The sequence below is a fragment of the Pan troglodytes genome, chromosome 3, assembly GCF_028858775.2.
Source record: "Pan troglodytes isolate AG18354 chromosome 3, NHGRI_mPanTro3-v2.0_pri, whole genome shotgun sequence".
In the NCBI taxonomy this organism is placed as follows: Eukaryota; Metazoa; Chordata; class Mammalia; order Primates; family Hominidae; genus Pan; species Pan troglodytes.
This window is the reverse complement of record NC_072401.2, coordinates 119,749,990-119,773,679: the sequence shown is the minus strand read 5'-3', so window position 1 is coordinate 119,773,679 and position 23,690 is coordinate 119,749,990. Positions and strand designations below refer to the sequence as shown.

The following is a 23,690-nucleotide window of genomic DNA, read 5'->3' as shown; positions in this document are numbered from 1 at the left end:
CCCGCCCCCAGGGGGCAGAGTTCCCGGGCTCGTGCCTGCGCCGCTACCTGGGGCTCAGGCCCAACCGCTCCCCGCTGCGTCCGCGCCTTCTCTTTTCCGGTCCTCTCCGCCGGCCGGGGCTCGGCTGAGCGCCAGATTTCCCCACCCGCGGCCGCCGCCAGGGGACAGGAGCCGAGGCGCGGCAGGGCACCAGCGGCGGGAGGCAAGGTTGGGGAGGCGAGGGCGGTCCGCGTGCGGGGGCGGGAGGGGGCTGAGGGATTCCAGGGACGCGGCAGCCCCGCCCCCGCCCCCTCCTCTTCTCCGCTCCAAGCCCGAGAAGCTGGGGAGCATGGACCAGACCCCGCAGCGCTGGCACCATGACGCTCGCCCGCTTCGTGCTGGCCCTGATGTTAGGGGCGCTCCCCGAAGTGGTCGGTTTTGATTCTGTCCTCAATGATTCCCTCCACCACAGCCACCGCCATTCGCCCCCTCCGGGACCGCACTACCCCTATTACCTTCCCACCCAGCAGCGGCCCCCGAGGACGCGTCCGCCGCCGCCTCTCCCGCGCTTCCCGCGCCCCCCGCGGGCGCTCCCTGCCCAGCGCCCGCACGCCCTCCAGGCCGGGCACACGCCCCGGCCGCACCCCTGGGGCTGCCCCGCCGGCGAGCCATGGGTCAGCGTGACGGACTTCGGCGCCCCGTGTCTGCGGTGGGCGGAGGTGCCACCCTTCCTGGAGCGGTCGCCCCCAGCGAGCTGGGCTCAGCTGCGAGGACAGCGCCACAACTTTTGTCGGAGCCCCGACGGCGCGGGCAGACCCTGGTGTTTCTACGGAGACGCCCGTGGCAAGGTGGACTGGGGCTACTGCGACTGCAGACACGGTTAGTGGCCTCGGGGCGGCCGCGGAAACTCCGGACGGGCTCGGAGCCAGTGAGGCTTGGGGGTCGGCGTACAGGTCTCTTGGAAAAAGTGACGGGTTGTGTGGGGTTGTGGGCTTGCGTTTGCGGGCTGTGATGGTGGGCTGCAGCTGGGTTACCAGTAAGGTATACTGGTGCTGCAAATCTAAGCCAGCCAGGTGTGCTTGTGTGAAGGTTGTCAGGGGTGACAGTTCTATGCAAGGTGCTGAGCTTCGGGTTTCTGAATCTGCTCTGTCCTCTGGCCACTGTGTGTGTGTGTGCGCTCCTGTATTGGGTGACAGTGTGCTTTGGGCGTCTGTTCTCTAGATTAGCTTACGTTGAGTGGGTTACCATATTTACATTAAAGAGGCATAATTACTTGTTCTGGAAAGGGAAATGTTACATTAACGTGGCAATCAATAACCTTCCCTCCATTCTTTAGACTCCGATTTTTAAAAATGTGGTAAAATTTTGCCTTAATTTAGCTGTTGACCTCTGTTTTAAAAAGTATGGCAAAATTATGTGGCCAAAATCAGCCATATTCACATACTCCAGCTCAGTGTGGTAAGTATCATCAGTGACTGGAAAAAAAGAAAGGGAAAAGAGATGGGAATACTACTATCTTGGTGAAGTAGCAACTTGATATAGTCATACACAGTTTTCCAGAGCCATTACTTAGCTTTATATGTTTTATCAGAATTAGTTGGTAACATCAGGAGATAAAGGTGGCAAAATGTTTTAGGTTTGTGGTAATAAAAGCATCACACTAATAAATTTAATGTAAATGAATAATCCAGCTTTGAACATTGCTTCATTTTGAATTGTTGGGATTTTGTTGAAATTAGGTTTTTTTTTTTGTTTGTTTAAAAACTGAGGAAGAAAAAATATCCTCAAAATTTGAATTTCTTTTCAACAAAATATTTTTGGCAGCTTTCCATTCACACTATGGGGCAAGGGTTTCCTGAATTGAGATTCTGAATCATATTGTACTTTGTACTTTTTGGAGGTAACTTGGAGGTTATCTGTCACAATGTCATTCATTTCCTGGAGAAATTTTATTTATCAGTACCTTCAATTGCATTAGTGCTTTGAGTTAAGGAAAAGTGATAGGAAGGTTAAGATCAATTATCCTTTATCCTCGGGAATGAAGTCATCGCTTTACTTGTGTTTCATGAACAGAATGCCAATGTAGCTATAAAAAATTTGAGGTGATGTCAAACAAAGAGTGCTAGCATTGTCTCGTTATTCACCATAAGAGATTATAGTAAAATCTTAGGTTTAGCAAACATTGACTTTTTTCATCTTCATATTATTCTTAGTTTTATAAATAGATAAGAGCGGAGAATTATTAGAGAATGAATGTGTAGGAGAGAATATACAACTTCTCTTTAAGTACATAAGCACAGAATCAAGAAAAGTAATTTAAAGTTAAAAAATGATAGTGATCTGTTGCTCTCTTTCTGACATAACTCTTTCAGCCTTATGTTTCAGACATGGAGAGTAACTTGTCCTTGGATTTCCTGCCACCTCACCTTCTTCAGTTGACTAGAAATGTAAATCTTTTGAATGCCTTTATGTTCCTAGCTAACTCTCACCAGACAAAATCCCAAATACTGCATAATAGTTATTTGTACTTCCTGGAGTAAAGTGATTGAACAAAAGAGAAACAAAAGAAACCACTCAAGATGGGAGATAAATGCCCTTCCCACCACCACAAAAAAATAGGAAAACGATCAACTGTGTAATAATGAATTACTTTCACAGACTCAATCTCATTCTATCATTTACTTCTCCGGTCTGCTTGGGCATAACCTATAGCTTTGAGATGACTGGCATATTCTGAACGTTACGGCTCTCTTGGTCCTACATTTCAATTAGGGGTATGAACAAAAGTATCATGGAGTGGTGAAAAGAATATTGAATTCTGCTTTAGAAAACACTGGTGTCTGTTTTGGCTCTGCCAGTAGCTGTGCACTGTTGGGTAAGACTCTTGACTCTTAACTCTTAGAGCTTTGGTTTCCTCATCAGGAGAAAAGCAAGTTTTGAGTAAATTAATTTAAAAGACCTTTGCAGCGCTGAGCATGTACGCAAAACAACCTGGCCTGATCATATTTGCTAGGACTTACTGTGCATTCATTCTGTGTTGGATGCTGGACTAAACATTTTATGTGCATTTTCTCATTTCATTCTTTTATTTTTATTTATTTATTTATTTTTTGACAAGGGTCTTCCTCTGTCACCCAGGCTGGAGTGCAGTGGTGCAATCTCAGCTCACTGCAACCTCCGCCTCCCTGGTTCAAGCGATTCTCCTGCCTCAGCCTCTTGAGTAACTGGGATTACAGGCACCTGCCACCATGCCCGGCTAATTTTTGTATTTTTAGTAGAGATGGGGTTTCACCATGTTGGCCAGGCTGGTCTTGAATTCCTGACCTCAGGCCATCCACCTGCCTCTGCCTTCCAAAGTGCTGGGATTACAGGTGTGAGCCACCGCTCCCGGCCTCATTTCATTCTTGTAGCAACCTTCTGAGTGAGTTCCTGCATTTTACTGATGAAAATATGTGAAGACATATTATGAGGAGTGTAGGAGAAAATAGGGTTAGATATGTGTATTTTTACTTCACAGCTGATTTTGCTGTATTTCTTTACTTATATATACACATGTAGAAATATCTGCGTTGTGTAGTAATCCTCATTTTGTAGTTTATGGACTAGTCTAACAGGAAGAAAGGGAATTATGTTTGGCTTGATGCACATGATTTACAGTCTCTTATACTTAAAAGATATCTGGTATCTTTTTCTTTGTTTTTTTTTGTTTTTTTTTGTTTTTTTTTTGAGACAGGGTCTCTCTCTGTCACCCGGGCTGGAGCACAGTGGCGCAATCTCAGTGCACTGCAACCTCTGCCTCCTGGGTTCAAACGATTCTCCTGCCTCAGCCTCCCAAAGTGCTGGGATTACAGGCAAGAGCTACCATGCCCGACATATTTTTTTCTTTACAGAAATCCAGGGCAAAAGAAAATAACAATTTACAGTAATGTGATCCCTCCTTTAAAAAATACACTGCTGGCCAGAGTCACATATTTCGTTGCATTGAGAAAAATGAGGAAGTTGGTGTCTCCATGGTGAAGAGTTGATTGAAGCCAAGTTGAAGGGGCAGGGTGGGGACCTCAGGTGAGACAGGGCTGGGCGTGGATGTTCCAGTGGCTCAGATGTCAGAGAGCAGGAAACATGATACCTGGGCCCTGGTTTTATGAAACTTGCAAACTAATACTAAAGAATCATTCTAGGGCTGGGCGTGGTAGCTGTTGCTTGTAATCCTAGCACTTTGGGAGGCTGAGGCAGGTGGATCACCTGAAGTCGGGAGTTCGAGACCAGGCTGACCAACGTGGAGAAACCCCTGTCTCTCCTAAAAATACAAAATTAGCCAGGCATGGTGGCGCATGCATGTAATCCCAGCTACTTGGGAGGCTGAAGCAGGAGCATCGCTTGAACCTGGGAGGCAGAGGTTGTAGTGAGCTGAAATCACGCTATTGCACTCCAGCCTGGGCAACAAGAGCGAAACTGTCTCAAAACAAAAAACAAAAAAACAAAAAAAAAACATTCTGGCTATGGGAATACACTGAATCAGCCCAGGGAGCTGGTCTCATTATGAGCATTTAGAAACACCTTGGGACTTGTTAAAATGCAGATTCCTAAACTGTAGCCCAGGCTCTGAGTAATTCTCAGTTCTGGATCAGGAATGGAACATGCATTTCTATTGAGCAGTCAAAGTGATTTAGATGCTGAAAACTCTGTCACAGTCAGGCAGAACACATGGAAGGGCATTAGAACCCACCTAAAATGTATAGTGGTAGGTGGTGATATAGACTAACTGAGCCCACCATTCTGTGACTTAACCCTGTTAGGCTTTAGGAGCAGGTGTAGGGCATGCCAATGGTAACTTTTTGTGTGATTTTAGAAATGACACTTCTGGTTTTTCCTTTGACCAGTGTAAGATAGTAATAACCTAGTTCACTGGAATATGGTTATTTTATTTTTATTTTTTGAGACAAAATGCATTTGTGCCATCTCAGCTCACTGCAACCTCTGCCTCTCAGGATCAAGCAATTCTCCCACCTTGGCCTCTGAAGTAGCTGGGACTACAGTCCAGCTAATTTATTATTATTATTTTTTGTATTGTTTGTAGAGATGGAGTTTTGCCATGTTGCCCAGGCTGGTCTCCAACTCCTGGGCTCAAGTGATTCTCCCGCCTTGGCCTCCCAGAGTACTGGAATTACAGGCATGAGCTACCATGGCTGCCCAGAATATGGTTATTAATTGAATGTGAGCTAGGTTATTTTTGCATTTCTACAGGAAGAATTAACAGGCAACTGATTTCCCCCAACAATAGCTTGTGACCCAGCATGGTGGCTCATGCCTGAAATCGCAGCACTTTAGGAGGCTGGGGCAAGGGATCACTTGAGGCCAGGAGATAGAGGCTGCAGTGAGCTATAGTCATGACACTGCACCCCATTCTGGGCAACGGAGGGAGACACAACAAAACATGATAGATTGCAATAACTTAGTGTTTCCTGCCTAGGAGGGGCAGTCACTTTTCTAGTCTGTGGTTGGCATAGCAGATGGGGCAACTTGCTTGACACTGTGCTGAGAGCCTCCCTTTTTTACAAGCCAACCATAGGTGGCTGATGATTGAGAGGTAAAACATTAAATAAATGAGAAAGTTTTAATCATTGAGATTCTGGAGGAGAGGATGAGTCAAGAGATCTGACTTTTTGTCTTGTCATGCTCCTCTGTTCATGTGCACCTACCCACCCAAAATCTCTTGATTGAAATAGAGATAGAGGACATGTGGACCAAGTACTATTGTTTACAGGCTGTACTCATTGAATTCCATCTGTTGTTTGTAGTGAATGTTAATTAAAAAGTTAGCTGAAAGCTGTCCCCCGCCACTTTTAAGTGCTACATCTTGGTTCTATGTAGCAGGTGCTGAAAAACATTTATTAGCAATAACAGATTTGATACATTTCCTGGTTGATTTTAAATATTGAGCTCAATCTGCTTTTCAGACTAAGGCAGATGTCAAATACTTAGATTTGGGGGCATTATCTGATTTCTTAACTAGTGTGAATTTTTTGTTTTTTTAGAGAAGACAATAAGATATCCCGTTACTATTGCCTTTTATGAGCTATTGTCCAGGGGTGTATATTTACTTATGTGGTCACTGTCATGTGTGTGTGTGTGTGTGTGCATGTGTGCATGCATGCACACGCATGTGTGCGCCTATGTGTTAAGACACCAGTCCCCAACCTTTTTGGCACCAGGGACCAGTTCTATGGAAGGCAGTTTTTCCGTGCACCTGGGGGATGGTTTCATCAGGCATTAGATTCTCATAAGGAGCATGCAACCTAGATTCCTTGCATGCACAGTTCGCAATGGAGTTCGAGCTCCTAGGAGAATCTAATGCTGCTGCTGATCTGATAGGAGGCAGAGCTTAGGAGGCAGAGCTCAGGTGGTAATGTGAGCGATGGGGAGTGGCTGTAAATACAGATAAAGCTTCACTTGCTCACCTCCTGCTCACCTCCTGCTGGGCAGCCCAGTTCCTAGGACACGGACCTGTACTGGTCCATGGCCTGGGGGTTGGGGCCCCCTGTGATAAGATAACCTATGTAAAAGTAATTTGGTTTATAACTGAAGGGAAAATGAAATATCCAGTAATAAGGTACTACTCACAGGTACCTGCATTTGATGGATATTATGCAGATACTAAAATAATTATTGTAAATATTATATATATATATATATATAAATAGGAAAGTGTTTACGATAGTGTTTAGGGGAAAGAAGGGTATGAAATTTATATATAATACATTATGACTGTGAAAATAAAGATGCTTTTGGAAGATTTGGAAGAAAACATGATAATTATGAATTTGGGTGTGGATGTGTCTTGAATCAATTTGGGTGGTTTTGATAGCAAAGAATAGAAAACAGAAGCAATAAGGAGGCTTATTGTTCCTATTACAAGAAGTCCATGTGATGGGCAGACTCCAGCATGATACACTTCTGTTCCTCTGCTACTTTCTTGGCTCCTCTATCCTCTTCAGAAGCGTGGCCTTTATTCTTAGGCTGGTGGTTATTCCAGGCTTCACTTAGAGATAGAACAATCTGCAGAAGGAAGAGAGCCCCTCTGCAGGAATGTCCTTTTGAAACAACAAGGAAACCTTTCTGGAATTTCCCCCACAGACTTCCACATTTCATTTGCCCAGACTGGATCACATATTCCTTCCTGACACTCTTTGGAAAGAAATGTACAATTACCATGATTACATAGATTAGTTAGCTTAACCTCTGAATCATCTGGGGATTCAACTGGCAAGGAGGAAACAAGGTAGTTGTTGATCAGAACCAAAAGGGTTTGCTAAGGAGTATGGTTGGGACTTGTCCTTACATTTGGGAAACTTAATGCAATTAAAAAATAACAGTAAGTAATTTATAAAGTGCTGTAAAATGTTACATTCATTTTTTTTAGTCATATCTGGATGAATAACATTTAGACTCTGGTTTGGTTGACAAAGCATATTTCCTTGTCTTAAGATGCTATTTGCAGGCAAATATTATGACACATTTATATCTGAAATGAATAATTCCATAATTGATGAGAATGCTGAAGTTAGTTCATTTATTAAGTAAACATGATTATATGATTTAATTCTAATTTTGAAGGTTTTTTCCCCCTGAATTAAATTTTAAAGAAAGCAGTCCTTTGAAGCCTCTCTCCTTAGCTGCATAGTAAATAGGCATTATATGAACAATTGATTTAGACTGATGTTTACGTGGTTGGTCTGTTGTCATTAGAAACTAAAGAAATGTTTATTTTTGCCCCTTTAGCATCTTCCTTTTCCAGGGCAGTCTCCTCTTCCCCTCCTCCTCCTTCTTACAAATCAGTGCAACAATATTAATAAAAAAATTATTGTATGCAAAACTCTAAAGCAATGATATTTACCCCCCTACAAGCCACACATGCACATTTAGCCTCAGTACTTTTTATTAGGATCAGCAGAGGGGATACAAAGTGTAATGCTGATTCTTCTAACAGGGTAAGGATAGGTTTCATTTATTCCTTAAACATTTACTGCATTCACACTAGGTGCAGCATTTATAAAGATGAATCAGAAATTCACCTTTGTCCTCTGGTTGAGGACAGCCATTTTCTGGGTGAGGTGTCAGAAGAATAATAAGCATTTTCATTACCTTCCCTGTGGTGCATGATCTGGGAGACAAGAAGATTATTGTTTGGTTTCAATTTCATCACTCACTGTTATGCAATAAAATGGTAATACCCATACCATTTGTTTATGTGTAGATGGTCTGGGGACACACAATTTGTGAAAGCTTCTGTTGAGGTTATATGCATGTATTGTTAGCCTACTATAGCTTAACCATGGACAGAGTCATCTTTTTTTGTTTGATATCATATAATGTTTTAAACTAAGGAATAATTTATAAGATTTATAAATTTCTAATCAGCACACTGTAAATGGGTAGAATTGCTAACTTAGGGGATGCACTCTCATTTTGAACTATACCAACTGATTTTTTTTCTCAGCATTTAAGTTGTTGTATACATGAATAATAAATGAACAATTAGTATGAATTATAGATGTGAACTAATGGAGGCAAATATAGCTCAGTTGGATCTTGGTTCAGGGGAATGCCTTGTATGTTAAAAATGATTTGATTCATTTTGACCTGGGATGACTTGAATAAAATATACTATTTAGCAAAGATATAGCAGGTTTAATTAATGGGTAAATATAATTATAGATGAAAATAGTATAACTTAGTACTGTAGAATATGGTGAAGAAAGAAAATAACATAAAAATTAACCTAGCATCCCCTACTGTACTTGAAAAATTCAACCAAGAGTCCCCCAATTCAGTTGTTTTCAGGTACTGTAATTTTTAAAATATATTTTATAATTGATAGAGAATGGTCATTTAGTATATTTTTATAGTGTTGCATTTGGTATAAGACATAGTATTATATTTAACTTAATGTCAAATATGTGTACCAAATTGTTCAACATGTAATGGTTTTTTTCTATTCTTTTGAATAGGTCATAAATTGAAATTTCTGTATCACTCACAGCTTTAAGTGTACTTTTTGTCAAGGATCTGAACACTAGCTGGATGTTGCCAGTATGCATTCTTTCTATTCCACTAGAATAATAGAAATGACTAAAACTAATTATTTTATGCATCTGTAAAGTTCAATAATAGACAAGAAAGGATTTGTGTGAAAACGTGAAGTTTTTTTTTACTCTTTTATCAAACTGTGATTTTTTAAAAAAAGATTTTAAAAATATTTATTAATAGTTTTATTCAGAAAACACTATTGGGGTGGGTCTTTGTTTTTACTGCATTTTCTTTCTCTTTAAATTAAGGAATGCTATTTTATAAGTACATTTTAATGAGGGGTTAACTAAATAGGCAGGCGTGCATTTTTCCCCCCACAGGGTCTTGCTTTGTTGCTCAGGCTGGAGTATAGTGGCACAGTCATAGCTCATCGTAACCTTGAATGCCTGGGCTCAAGCGATCATTTGCCTCAGCCTCCCAAGTAGCTGGGATTACAGGCCCGGGCCACCACACCCAGCTAATTTTAAAATTTTTTGTAGAGGTGGGGTCTTGCTATGTTATCCAGGCTGAACAGGGATATCTTTTCATTTGCTTTATTTTGGAATAAACTGGGTATATAGAATGAAGATAGTTGACTCGTTTGGTTCCTTTTCTCCTATTTCTTTTAGGTTTCCTTCACATATGGAATATGGAAAGGAAGGTTGTTTTGCTTTTGTTTTTGTTTTTTGTTTTTTGAGACAGGATCTTGCTCTGTCACCTAGACTGGAATGCAGTAGCACAATTATAGCTCACTGCAGTCTTGAACTCCTGGGTAGAAGCAATCCTTCCGCCTTAGTAGCCTGAGTAGCTGGGACTACACACGTGGGCCACCAAGCCCGGCTAATTTTTAATTTTTTTTTTTTTTGTAAAGACAGTGTCTCACTCTGTTGTCTAGGCCGATCTCTAACCCCAGGGCTCAAACAGTCCTCCTGCCTTGGCCTCCCAAAGTGCTGGGATTACAGGTGTGAGCCACTGTGCCTTGCCTTAGTCTTAAATCTTAAAGCTCAGAAACCAATGAGACTTGTGAAGGGAATTTTTATCCAGTCGGCTGTTCTCTAGTTTACCTGTATTGACTGAGACTGATAAGATGGTTAAAGAGAACTCTTCTTGAATGTCTGTCCCTCTATTTGGGGAATTCCTGTTTTCTAGCGAAGTTGTCCATCAAACAAATTTCTGTTACATGAACCTTTTATGTTTTCTTTCCTTTATAAAACTGGAGGCCTATGTACTTAGAAGGAAAACAGTTGTAAACTATTTTACTGTAAATGTTTAACAGTTAAACATTTTTATCAAGGAATTAAGATAGTAGAATTCTGAACATTGTTGTACATTGGAACATTTTGCCTTTAAATAGTTATAACACCAGCAGACAGTTGACCTTTTTCTTTTTTGGTAGCCGTTCATTTCAGGAACTCTGGGGCCTCCACTGCATGACATGCCATCACGCATAGTGGTACAATTCCAGACTTTCTTCCTTTACTAGTTTGGTCTGCATGTTTATAATGCTTAATATAATTGACCTAAAACCTCTGCTTGAGACTTTAAATTATTATTCTTAACGCATTTTAAAGATAGAAATATGTAGAATAGAATATTTTCTGTGCACGTGGCACTTGAGAGACTTTAAGACAGTGCAACCCTGGATCACACACACTCCGGTGTGGTCCAGGGACACAAACTCTGACTAGAGTATCGAAGAATGGTTGGTTGCTCTAGGAGAATGTGGGCGGAAGGTGAGGGATCAATTCTTGATAATAAAAAATTGGACAATTGAACAATATTTGCCAAACAAAGAATTTCGTCTACAATTTATGCAAATCACTTTATTGTTAGGTACAGCAATATAAATTAGTTCACTTGGTTAGCTTTGGGCTTCGCGGATTTCTTTGAGCTAAGGTTATTTTCCTTTCTCCATTGTGTAATTGTGTACCTATACATTTGTGCAAATGTGTACACACACACGTTCATAGTCCTCCTACAACTTTGTACAGCTGTGGGACAAATCAGCTTCTACTGGAGGATTTGCGTCAACTATAGGAGCACCAGAAAGCCACTTCTCTCCTGTTCCACAGTGTAAAGAAACTTCAGGCTACTTTATGCTTCTCTTCCTAGTTGGCTTATTTCCATACAAGATTTGGTGGATTAGTTGCAGTATTTTCAGTAGGATGGTGAACTCTAACATGGTATAATGCATAAAGTAATATCTGAAGTTTTGAAAGGTACTTATTGTATTTCAGGGTCTTTGCTTAAGTTTGGAGGTAGAAGGTCAGTAACCAGGGCAGGGAACTAGGAGATAGTTGATCATGGCTCTGTAACTGCTCAGTTGCTTTGGTCTGTAGCTTTTTCATCCATAAGTAGAAGGAAATAAGTTATAGTTTTTGTTGTTGTTGTTGTTGTTGTGGTTAGCTTGCTTTTGAGATGGAGTTTTGCTCTTGTTGCCCAGGCTGGAATGCAGTGGTGAGATCTCGGCTCGCCGCAACCTCAGCCTCCCGGGTTCAAGTGATTCTCCTGCTTCAGCCTCCCAAGTAGCTGGGATTACAGGCATGTGCTACCATGCCTGGCCAATTTTGTATTTTTAGTAGAGACGGGGTTTCTCCATGTTGGTCAGGCTGGTCTCGAACTCTCAATCTCAGGTGATCCACCCACCTCAGCCTCCCAAAGTGCTGGGATTACAGGCGTGAGCCACTGTGTCCAGCCATAAATTTTAGTTTTTAAGATCTGGACCACCTCAGCTTTTCTAAGAGAATAAATGCAGCAATAACAAAATAAAGCCAGAAAACAAATGAAAACTACTACTTATCTTAAATGTATATAGTGTTGGGTCTCAGAAAATGATATCCCCAAATGAAGGCCTCAGAAGTAGTCTCAGAAACAAGTTTTCCTTTGATCTTTTCCTACTTTCCTGTCACTGGCCCTTCATTTTCCCCTGAGGCTAGCCGCAGAAACTAGAATTCCTCTTTTCCAAGTGGGCCATAGACACCAGAACCCCTTGTTTCCACAATCAGCCATAAAACCTAAAAATATTACTCAACTCCCCTCATGTCCCAGCTTTCTGTGTAAAAACTGGCCTTAAAAATTTATCTGACCTACCTTGTTTGATTACATAAGACCCCCATTCCAGAGAGGGTTCTTCTCCATACCCAGAAAAAAACAAAACAAAACTCAAAGAGGCCAAGAAAAATCTAAACTGATAAGCCTTACTGGGTTTCCCCACTCAGTCTATTGAGATTAGATCCTACCCATTTTGTCCAAACATATTTCTACGTGGCTGACCACACTTTGTTAAACCTGAACATAAAAATGGGCAGTATCCCCTATAGCTTTGGGTCCTCATTCTAAAGGCTCCCACGTCACGTAAAACCACGATCAAATAAATTTATATGCCTTTTATCCTAATAATATGCCTCTTGTCAGTGAACCTTCAGAAGGCAGAGAAAGTGCTCTTGGCTCCTGCAATAGAATGAATCGTGTGTTCAAACTTTTAGTCTTTTAGAGCATATTTGAATGCTGTTTTTAAAAAAGGTGTTTCAAATAATTATTAGAAGAATTGAGCTTTATAGAATGATATAAATACTCATTCTGAGTCCTAGGTAGATGGTTTCCTCCGAATAGACATTTTTATGGCCCTTAGGAAAGGATAAACCATGTGGAGGACACTGTTAGGGAGGTGTGTGTTGGGGCTGGCTGTGCCTGGAGTGGAATCTGACATAGAATTCATTAGTCATTGACATGCAAATTGCCTTTTAAGAATTGCAAATATTTGTCTTCATTTGTTAAAGGAAAATTGGATGAGCACTGCACATTTCTTGCCATATAGCAGATACTGCTAAATGAATCCAGGCTTTCACAGTGTGCTTGGAGCGTTAGAGAAAATGATGGTGCAGCTGATAGTTGACCTGGAAACTATTTCCAGCTCTATCATTGCTATTATATTGTTATGGTCATAATTATACTTTACTCAGGATTTTCTCCTTCTCACCTCTAAGTGCCTCAATCATTTAGATTCATGTGTACATCATTTCTTCTTGATAGCTTTTTGATGTAGACACTATTTTAAATCTTATGATCACTTAATGTGCATAAGTACACATTTCATTTGTTTTCATTACTAGAACTATCTTCCAGCCCTTTTGACCTGAGTAACTTCGTGATTAAGGGGAGGAATTAGTAAAGAAATAATAGATTAAATATCAGTTCAAATAAAGTTTGCTTGAGGTCAACAAATGAATTCTTTGACTAAAATAAACTGCTGGCATTTGTGATGTGCAAAATATTACGTGGACCTCTGTAGAAGAGATTTTGTGATATAAAAATCATTAAAGATCAGTTGAACTCTTCAGAAATACTTCCTTAAAAATATTCTGTAGTTCATACTTCACTGAGCTAGGCAGGACTTCCTCTTGCTTACTGTGAATTAAAGAAGTTTAGAATATATGAATGAGTTTTAGATGATTTGTCATATGAATGACCCATGCCCTGTTCATTCCTGAATAGTCAGGATTTGGCAGTACTGTACAATGTTCACCTCCATTTATTATTGCCTTTTGTTTGAATTAAATGAGACTTTGTTTTTGTTGTGAGAAATATAATATGTTTTTCTTAAATGCTTACGTTTTTAAAGGATGATGATGTGGAAAATAATAGTGGTGGATGACTAAGCCTGTACAAATGAAATGAATGGATACTTTGTGAATCTAATATTTTTGGAAGTTATTATGAAGCCATACATAACTTTGAAATATGCAAATTATGCTAGAGTTCTTGGGTAGGATTGATTTTTTAAATTAATTTCTTAATTTTCTTACCTGTGAAAGGCCATTGTAGGTGATTTTAAACAGAATTTTATGCAATTCTTAAGTTGTCTGAGGTTAATTCTGTCTCTGCTCAGTTGTCCCACTTGCTACCTCCCAGTGCCTGCTCTGGAACCAGTCCCAATGAGAAGAGGAATGTAGGTCTTTGAACCACACTTAAGGAATAAGACCAAAGTGTTATCTTTCCTAAGGGTGCTTGAATTTAAATCTTGGCTCTTTTAAAGACTGAAAGGAATGACTTAAATTGTGGACTTTGGGACAGCTCTTTGGGTGTGGTATATTAGAGGAGGTGAGTTTCCAGGGGCATTCAATTATACATACTACCTAGTGGCTATTTTTCCAAGACTAGCATTAGGCAGTATTTTCAAAATGAAGATTATGGACATAATCTTCAGAATTTTAATGACTACTACTGAAAGTTAAAAGGGGAAAACACATTTTATTTTTCCTTAGTGGATGAACAAATCAAATGGAAGATATAACACAGCTAATTACAGCTAATTCATATGCAGAACATTTAATTTTGTTTCTGTGTTTCTTATTGATGACCTCATGAGAAGAGGAAGGTAATAAATGATAAAAACTTCATATGTGATGTAATCTAGTATTTGAGATACAAGATCTGATATTAGTCATACTCTTCCACTTTTTCCCCCTTTGAAAATTACAGTGGTTGCTTCTTGATGAGGAGATATTGGAATAAAGAAAAAAATATAATAGGACTGTCTGTTTGCCTAGATAAAAAAGAAAATATAATTAGCATTGACATCAGGATGTTAATTACAAAAAAGAAGGAGCTTGCTAAATCCTCACTTAAAGGAAGAAACACATGCCACACACAGTGGAGGCTAAATCATTCTGCCTGGATCCCTTACTACTTAAGTTTAAAAATCATGTTAACCCAGGACTGGCTCAATATGTTCAAATGATTATTTACTATTAAAGGGTTTTGGGATTCTTTTCCACTTTAGGATCAGTACGACTTCGTGGCGGCAAAAATGAGTTTGAAGGCACAGTGGAAGTATATGCAAGTGGAGTTTGGGGCACTGTCTGTAGCAGCCACTGGGATGATTCTGATGCATCAGTCATTTGTCACCAGCTGCAGCTGGGGTGAGTGTACCCATCCCTGACCAAATCAGTCTGCTAGTATTTGAGAATAATGCTGGGTGCCCGTCATTGCTTTGTAAAGCTTGTATCTTTGTTTCTTACTGTCACTTTCCTCATTCTCACTTTTCACAAAAGAGCTATAAAGAAAGGGCCCCAAATGGAAGAAATGAATTCTCTCACATGCAAATGTACTTCACATATTACTATCTGGGCTGAACTAGGAAAATGGGCAAATACTAAGTGGGCAAATTTAAAAGCATCTTTTGGTCTTTGTCTTTAACAAAATACAGAGGCCTTTGAAGCAAGTTTTGCCTTTACAAATTCTAAGAATTTGATTCTAAAAATTATAATTTCTTAGAATTGTAATGAATTAATTATAATTATTCTAATTATTAATTATAATAATTAATTAGCGCAGCCTTAACTTGTTGTTGTCATTTGATTTTACCTTTCTACTTTTATCCACCCACAAGTTCCATTTGTGTGTGAAAGGGGCAATGTTTACCTGTGCCCTTGTCCTTGATGGGGAAGTGGTGATGTCCCAGGCCTTAGGTTTTGGTGCTGAGGAGGTCTTGTGGAAGATGGCAGCTTCTGTCAGCTCTGGTAGTGTCCTGCTGTCCTGAGGAGCTGCCAGCCTGGGAACTGGCTCCACTGTAACCCTAGGCACTGTCTTTACGACAAGTCAGTGTATTTTGAATTCATCATTCCCAGCATCTTTATTCCTTGTGCCATAGAGTTTCACCAGGAGCAGAAGGCTTCTTTTTGGGACAACAGGTTTTATTTTTGTTTTTCTTATTCTTTTGTTTTTGTGTCTCCTTTATATTTTCTAAGCGCACTTAACATATGTTTTTTCTTGGCCTTTATCACCAGAGATCTTTAGAAAGCATGGAAATATTTTGTTATAAAAAAAATACAGTCTAAAAGACTGAAAAAGAGGTTTGCAGTTTGCAAGTATTTTGCATTAATAATCAGAGTGGTAATATGATGACACAAAATGAAGAAGTAGAACTTTAATTTACCAGATTTCTCTTGTCTTACCACTAGGAAGCTGAGGAATGAGTATTGAATAAAGGCAAAGCTTGAAGGCCTAAATTTTGCTTAGATTTTTGATGCTGTTAGAGCAATAAATAGGGTTATTATAGTAAATTAAAATTAATTATTTTGATGAGTTGATATAAATCAGGATGAACGAAGGAGTAAGGCCAGAGCCTATAAAGTGTTATCGTGCTTGGAAATGTTAATTACTGATTTTATCATGAATACTTAGTCTGGCAAACAGACAATTGGCAAGTGGGCAGGTCACAAAGAATGATGATTTCATGCTTTTTCCTTTGAGGGGCAAGAGATGTAATAAATTTGTAGGCTGATGTCAATGTCTTCCTTTATATACATACCTATTTGTGCTTTTATTACCCCGGAAAATCAGAAAGGAATAAAATTTTCTGTGAGATACAAAGAAACAAGAACGCTATAGTGGAGGTGTGAACTACTGTGTGGTTTATTAGTCTTTTGATTGATGAAAGTATGTAAACTATTATTCTGCAAACAAACTTCAGATAAGTTGATCCAGCTGCTTATATAGTATCATCTCTCAGTAGTCCATTTTAAAAAAAAAGGAATTGCACGATAAAATCAGAGAAACCCAGCTTTATTGCTGTGAAGACACATTTACATTTTAGATATACCCCAAATATTTACAGTTTGGTTGATGGAATGCTGCAGCATGGAGACAGTTGTAGAGATTACCATGTTAATCAGATAAGCATTTCATCTTTTTAAAATTTAATGCCAGTTTGTACACAGCAGAGGTTACTTACAAAAATATGTGGATTAGATGAGCTAAAAGCAGAACCCGTCTGTATGCTATTATTTTCATTTTTTCTTTTAAAAATACTCTCCTGGTGTTAGGAAAGAGATGCATGTTGCTATTTTATTAATTGGTTTCAAAGGCTTGCTAGCAAATACTATATACAGTGTAGGGTTTTAAAAATTATAAATGGATTGCCTCCCGTGATGATATTGTGCTTAGATGTAGTAATAATAATTTTGAAAATGCTAGCCTAGAATGTTAGAGTCAGAAAGAATCTTCAAGCATCCAGATTTTTCTTTTGACACATTAGAAGACAAAGTCTTCGAGTTACTTGCAGCTTGGCATGACTTTTAGCTGAGCCCAGACTGGAGTCCAAGCCTCACTGAAGCTCGTGACACACCTCTTGCACACAGCCTTACTTTTTATGTCTGCAGTACTTGGCCATTTTCTTCTAAATCAGTCATTGATGGTAAAGGCACATAAAGTAGTTATTCAAGATTGATGAAAAGAATTCCATAGGTAGGCAACCCACGTTGTGATCTGATGTTTTGATTTCCTTGAAACTGATGTAGTCTTTTGTGTTTTTCTTCTTTCTTTCTTCTTTTCTTCCGTATTCATCTTTGTTGATTTCTTCCATTTTTTTTCAAATCCAAATGTTTTGATAAAAAGTTTTGCCTACATTTGATAAACCTAATATCGCTCATTGTACTTCCAGAGGAAAAGGAATAGCAAAACAAACCCCGTTTTCTGGACTGGGCCTTATTCCCATTTATTGGAGCAATGTCCGTTGCCGAGGAGATGAAGAAAATATACTGCTTTGTGAAAAAGACATCTGGCAGGGTGGGGTGTGTCCTCAGAAGATGGCAGCTGCTGTCACGTGTAGCTTTTCCCATGGTAAAAAAAAAGAAAAAAGTTCTGTTGTTTTACTTTCATTATGTTTTAAACGTGATTCCAGATGATGAAAGTGTCTTAGTTATAATCATTTCCTTAAAGACTTTAATTACAGAAATAAGTCTGAGTCAAAATATTTTACCATCTAATTAGTCTTCAATATGAGTACCGTTAATTTGAATTCCATTTGATTTTCCAATAGTATCTCATTTGTAACATATTTTCTATTTTATATAATTTGCTTAAATAAATATGTATACTCTATAGGTTATATATATATATATACTGTATAATATATTGTATATGAAACACATATTTTAGTCGTGGAAAATTATGATGGAATCAAGCTGGAAAATAATCATGAAAGTAAATATAGAATACAGCAAATACAACAAAATATTTTCACTTTGTGTAATGCAATATAATTATGGCATCAGTGTTCTTGGGGCTGTAGAGAGCACCTTCCCTAAAAATGGATTGTTGGCTTGAATGAGGGCTTCTTCCAAGTTCCATAGAGTAGGTATGTGGTAATTATCAGTATGGGTTCAGTGTACAGATATGTTTATATTCGTGGAAGTAGAGGAAGGAACAACTGCCTTTAAGATGGTGAAAGAGTTTTCTGGGTACCATGGTGTATTTTAATGAATGATCACAACCTGAAGCCACCATACTCTCATGGTATCCCTTTTTGCATTTTCCTTGGTGATAGGGGCATGACCAGATATCCCAGGACTTGGAATGGTAGCAGTCAGCCCAGGGCAGTGGTTTTTGTTTGAGTACAAGTATCAGGGGGAAGAATAAGGAAGCTCCTACCACAAAACAGAGAGACCCAGTTTGGAGTAATTCGTCTGGATTGGCTGGAAGAGCCAATGGAGGGATATAGTCCAGGTGTATGCTCTGAGAGCTATAATCCTTTTTTTTGACTGGGAGAGGCATATGTTAAACCTTGATGTCTTGTAAGTTTTCCCTTTTCTTCTTTTGGTTCTCTACCTTTGGGTAATGCTACTTTTGCTAAATCCAATGCTGCTTCAAGGATGATGTGAACTGGGCCCAATAATTTATTGCTCTTTGTAGATTATTGGTTTTACTCTATGCTCAACCTGATTGATAAAATGTTTTTCAAGTAGTAAAGTAAAAAATTTTAAAAATAATTATAATTTTTTTCAGGATATCTAGCTACATTTTTTACTCCTTCCACCTTCTATAATCTATTCATCTGTTTATATTCTGGTTGCAAAGATAATTTTATGGTCATCTATAAACATATATAAAATATAGAAAGTTATGATAAATTAGAAGTGAGAATTTAAAAAGATTCTCTCATGGTGGATTAAATGAGAATGTGTAGTTGTATAGCTGAAGTCAGCGAACATTGAGTTCACCTTAAGGGATAGTGACAGATCTTTAGTATACTTCCCTTAAATTTGGGAATTACACTTAGTGTCTTGTCATTCTGTACTTGTAGCTTTTCCAACATTTCAAAGTAGAAGATTGCATGCAACTTGGATACAGAAAATAGCAGCAATCTAAATGAAAACGTGGGGAGTTTAATTATCTATAAGCTAAATATGAGTCCATTGATTTACTGAATTTTCTTTCAAATGAGTTTTGTGTTTGTTGGAAGGATGGGGCTGTTAACTAAATCTTGTCCTTGTGCTTTTCTGTATTTTTTATATTTTAACAGTCATCCAAAAAGAAAAAGAAACCACATTTTAAAATAAAACACAACATAGGAAAGTGAAAGGTGGTATGCCATAAACAGTCTAGGTCCTAGATGGTTTTCAATTTTCTCTTAAAAATTTTTGTTTTTCTGTTTTCTCCAAGCTTAACAGGTGGGGAAAAATATATTAAGAAATGTATACATGTTTTTCTGTATTTTGTAAGCTTTTTAAAGGAAAAATAAACATCATAATTTGTGAGAATTATATTACCATCATTCAGCCATATATATTAAACCTGTCTTTATCCATTAACAAATTGTAAGTGCTAGTTAACGTATACAAGTAAACAGTATATGCAGATAGTCACTAATCTAAATTTCTGCTACAAAACTCAAATATGAGTGCTTACTTTGGCAGCACATGTACAAAACTCAAATATGATATTTGAATTTAAGTGTGAATATCCAAATGCCGTTTACTGACTGCTACACTGGAAAATTAGAAACATATTTCATGCAGATAAATGATTAGTATTTGGCAAAAAGTACAACTAGACTTCATAATAGAGGACCAACTGTTAATTTTTACCATATTACGTCCTTTATTCTAGTAAAATTAGACTGCCTTACTCTTTGCCAGACACATTCAGCTTTGTGCTTCTTTCTTTTGTTCATAATGTTCAAGTGGCCTGAACATGCTTCCCTCATCTCTGACTTCCAAATCCCATCTATCTTGGCCCTCTTAAAAAAACTGCTTTTTCACAAGTGATTCCCTAAGTACCCCTACCCATGAGTAAGGTCCTTTGCTTCTGAACCACTGTAGGGTTTTTTGATAATCTCTTGTCTGTACTCCTTTTATCGACGCCCTTAGGCAGTAAACTTCCTGAGGGCCGGGTCTGTCTGGTGTCTCTTCGAATGCCCTGCAGCACTGATCATAACACCTTGTACAAGGCATATGTCTGATATCTGTTTGTTAATCAGAAATTAATGAATGGATGTTGCCAATTATTTTTTCTTGTTTGGAGTGTCTTTTCTAGGTTTATTTAGCATTGCTTGTCAGTTGAGGCAGTCAATAAATAATTATTATATGCCTCTGTATACTAGGTACCTGAAATACATAGGTGTAAAGGAACACAGTATTTCTGTCCTCATTCTAGCCAAGAGGAGTGAGACAATTGACATGTAAACAGTAAATCAGTGACAATTTTAGATAAAAGTAAATACTCTCAGGAAGACAAAATTAGGCAATGTAATAGGAAGTCCCTTAGTGTGCTGTCTTATCCAGGGCAGAGAAGAGACAGAGAAGTTCACAGTCTGACAAGGGCTAGATCAGGGCTGTAGATTATGAGACGGTAGTCACATTTGATGGTCCTTATCAGCGAAAACGGATATGAGCTGATTCATGCCCAAATGAAGTTTCAATATTGTTCTGTTGAGGTACTGGCCATGATGTCCAGCAACTTGTTTTAACGAAGTAGATATTAACTTTGACTTGATTTCTACAAATGCATAAATAATTCTATACTGAAAACAAGTATGTTATAGACATAAGTGTCATTCTTAATAATGACATATTGGTAATGCTCAAGTTACTGTAAATAAAAAAAAAATCAATGCCACCACCATAATACTATACAAATCAAACACATTTCCAGTAATGCGCAGCTTTTGAGTGTGCCTTTTCTAGTTTCTGAGGTTGTTGGGGAAAAGTGAATTTAAACACATTTCCTCCTAAGAGTTACTTGTATTCATATAATTCAATTTGGGATATTTTAATTGGCCAAGATTACCATAATATATTAGATATATATACGTATGTCCATATCACTGGTGTGGCTTTATAAATATTATTTAATTATTGAGAATGGCAAAAAATATACAATATACCTAATCTTATCAATCAATGTAAATGCATAGGTTTTGCTTATTTTTAACTTCACATTGCACAGGCCCAACGTTCCCCATCATTCGCCTTGCTGGAGGCAGCAGTGTGCATGAAGGCCGGGTGGAGCTCTACCATGCTGGCCAGTGGGGAACCGTCTGTGATGACCAATGGGATGATGCCGATGCAGAAGTGATCTGCAGGCAGCTGGGCCTCAGGTTTGTTTTTACTACTCTTGTTTTGCTTAAGCTTTTGAATCTTATTATTTCCATACCCAAAGGCAGGTGCTGTTTGTTTAAATTGCACATTTCCTTGAACAAATAGGACAAGCTACCTTTTGATCTTTGTAGTAGGGCTGTAGGCTTCCTGAAGAGCAGTTAATGTGTACTCTGTAGGTTTAACCTGCTTGTGTCTGAATTAGGCTGATTCTATGTCACTAAGAATCTAAGCTTTTACTACTTCTCATTAGTAGTCTTTACATCACTCCCAGGTAGTAACCAGCACTGTAAACTATAGTGACTTAATCAAATTCCATATGATGAAAAACTGGTTGTTAGCTTGTAACTCAAATTTAACTTCTAGTCATGAAATGTTGTCTAAACTTTTGAACTGCACTTCCTTGTTAGGTATGTGCTTAGAACAAAGGATATTTATTAATGTACAAAGGAGATAATTCCCCTGTAGGGTTGGAAAGGAAGCCTATGTCATGAAAACAGCAGTCTGAAAATCAACATTCCAGGTTGCCTCAGTTGGGATTATTCTGGAATATTATAATTTTAGGCCTTCTAATCCCTCTGTTTAGTGATTCTGAACATTGGTATAACAAGCCTGAAAGTTTCTCTAAAATTATATTGGGGGATCTTTTAAAAGTTAATCATTTTCTTCAGATTTTTAAAAATATTTCATTTAGTTAATCATTTACTTCAGAATTTAAAAATATTTCATTTAGCACTGAGGGGGCCAATGATGGGAGGCCTGTTCTTCCCTGTTCATTGTGTTCAGTTAACCATAATCCTTGACTGGAGCATGATTGTTGAACCTTGAACAGTTTTTACAGTTCAATTTTTTTGTAATTTTTAAAAATAATTGGCTCTCTTTTTCAAAATTCTATGTTATATTTGAAGTATTTTAAAGTAAAATATAGACACTTTAACACTTTGTCTATAAACACTTCAGCATGCATCTCTTACAAATAAGAACATTGTTCTATGTAGCCAAATTATCATTATCACAACTAATTATTGGTAATCATTTTTAATATTGTCTAATACTTCATCTTATTCAAATTTTCAGAGTTGCCCCTACAGTGTCCTTGGCAGATGGCTTGTCTGAAGCAGAATTTAGTCCAAGACCAATCTGGATATTATGTTCCTTAAGTGTCTTTTACTCTAGAAAGGCCTGGGTTTTTTGTTGTTGCTGTTTTTTTTTGGTTTGGTTTGGTTTTTCCATAATGCTGATTTGTTGAAGAGCCCAGGCCAGTTGTTTTGGAGACTGTCCCATCTTCTGAATTTGTCTTATTTTTTTCCTTCTGGTGTCATTTAGTTTACTCTTCTGGTTCTTGTAATTCATAAAATTAGAGTTTAGGTTTAAAGGCTTGATTAGATCAAAGCAAACATTTTGTCTGGAAATCATCACAGGTAATGTATTCTCATCTTGCATTTCACCAGGAGTCATGAAAAGCTCTAGTTTTCCCCACAAGTGAAGCTGAAATTGAGCACTGGTTTAAGTGACATCAGCCTGATCCTTTACTGTAAAGTTAGATTTCCCCCTGAAACTGACTATGGGACCTAAATGCTAATTTATAGTTCGCATGTGGGACAGGAACAAACACAGCAGATCCTGTGTCAACAGGTTTTGCTGTGATTACTGGCATTATTTACTATGGTATGATCATTTTCTTTGGGTTGGTTAGGAATATGGTGTCTTGGTTTCTTTTGAAAAAACTAACAAGTACGTTTTTGAGACAAGATTTTTAAAAAGTGTTTTGACTGGGTATCAATTTCACGAGCAATTTTCTCAAAGTTTCCCAGTGCCTGCTGTTGGAGTCAGCATAGCATATGATTATGGGCATGTGTTCTGGATGCTGAAAAACCTGCGTTTAAATCCCATTTCTGGAGTTGCGAAAAGCTACAGAATATCTCTTAGTTGCAGTTTTCTCATCTATAACGTATTTCTTAATTTATAGGGTTTTGTATCTACAAGCAGTTAGCACACATAGTAAGTACCATATACATTGGCTATCAAGGGCACTCTAATTAGGTAGTTATATTTTAAAGATCTTGTTAAACATCTTTATTGTTTACATTCAAAATAACCAGCATTTGGTAATGACAGAACACCAAACACTATTCCTCCATCTGGAACTTCTATTTAGTTAGCTGTATCTATGAACTTCTATATTTTTAATACACTCTAATGTGTATATATATGTATTCACTGGGTTATCAGTTATGTGTTCAGTGACGTGCTAATTGATTTTCATGT

General features: G+C 38.4%; 1 protein-coding gene across 2 annotated transcripts in view; it reads left to right on the top strand.

The window, feature by feature from the left end:
- The first annotated feature begins 312 nt into the window (after nucleotides 1-312).
- Nucleotides 313-23,690, top strand: part of PRSS12 (serine protease 12) — a 73,265-nt gene continuing 49,887 nt past the window's right edge. The window contains 4 exon segments of one of the 2 annotated variants that reach the window (NM_001071807.2): nucleotides 313-858; nucleotides 14,828-14,966; nucleotides 17,489-17,667; nucleotides 21,274-21,424. In NM_001071807.2, coding sequence (NP_001065275.1) covers nucleotides 357-858; nucleotides 14,828-14,966; nucleotides 17,489-17,667; nucleotides 21,274-21,424 — 971 coding nt within the window. In that variant the 5' untranslated portion in view covers nucleotides 313-356. 2 annotated transcript variants of the gene reach the window in all.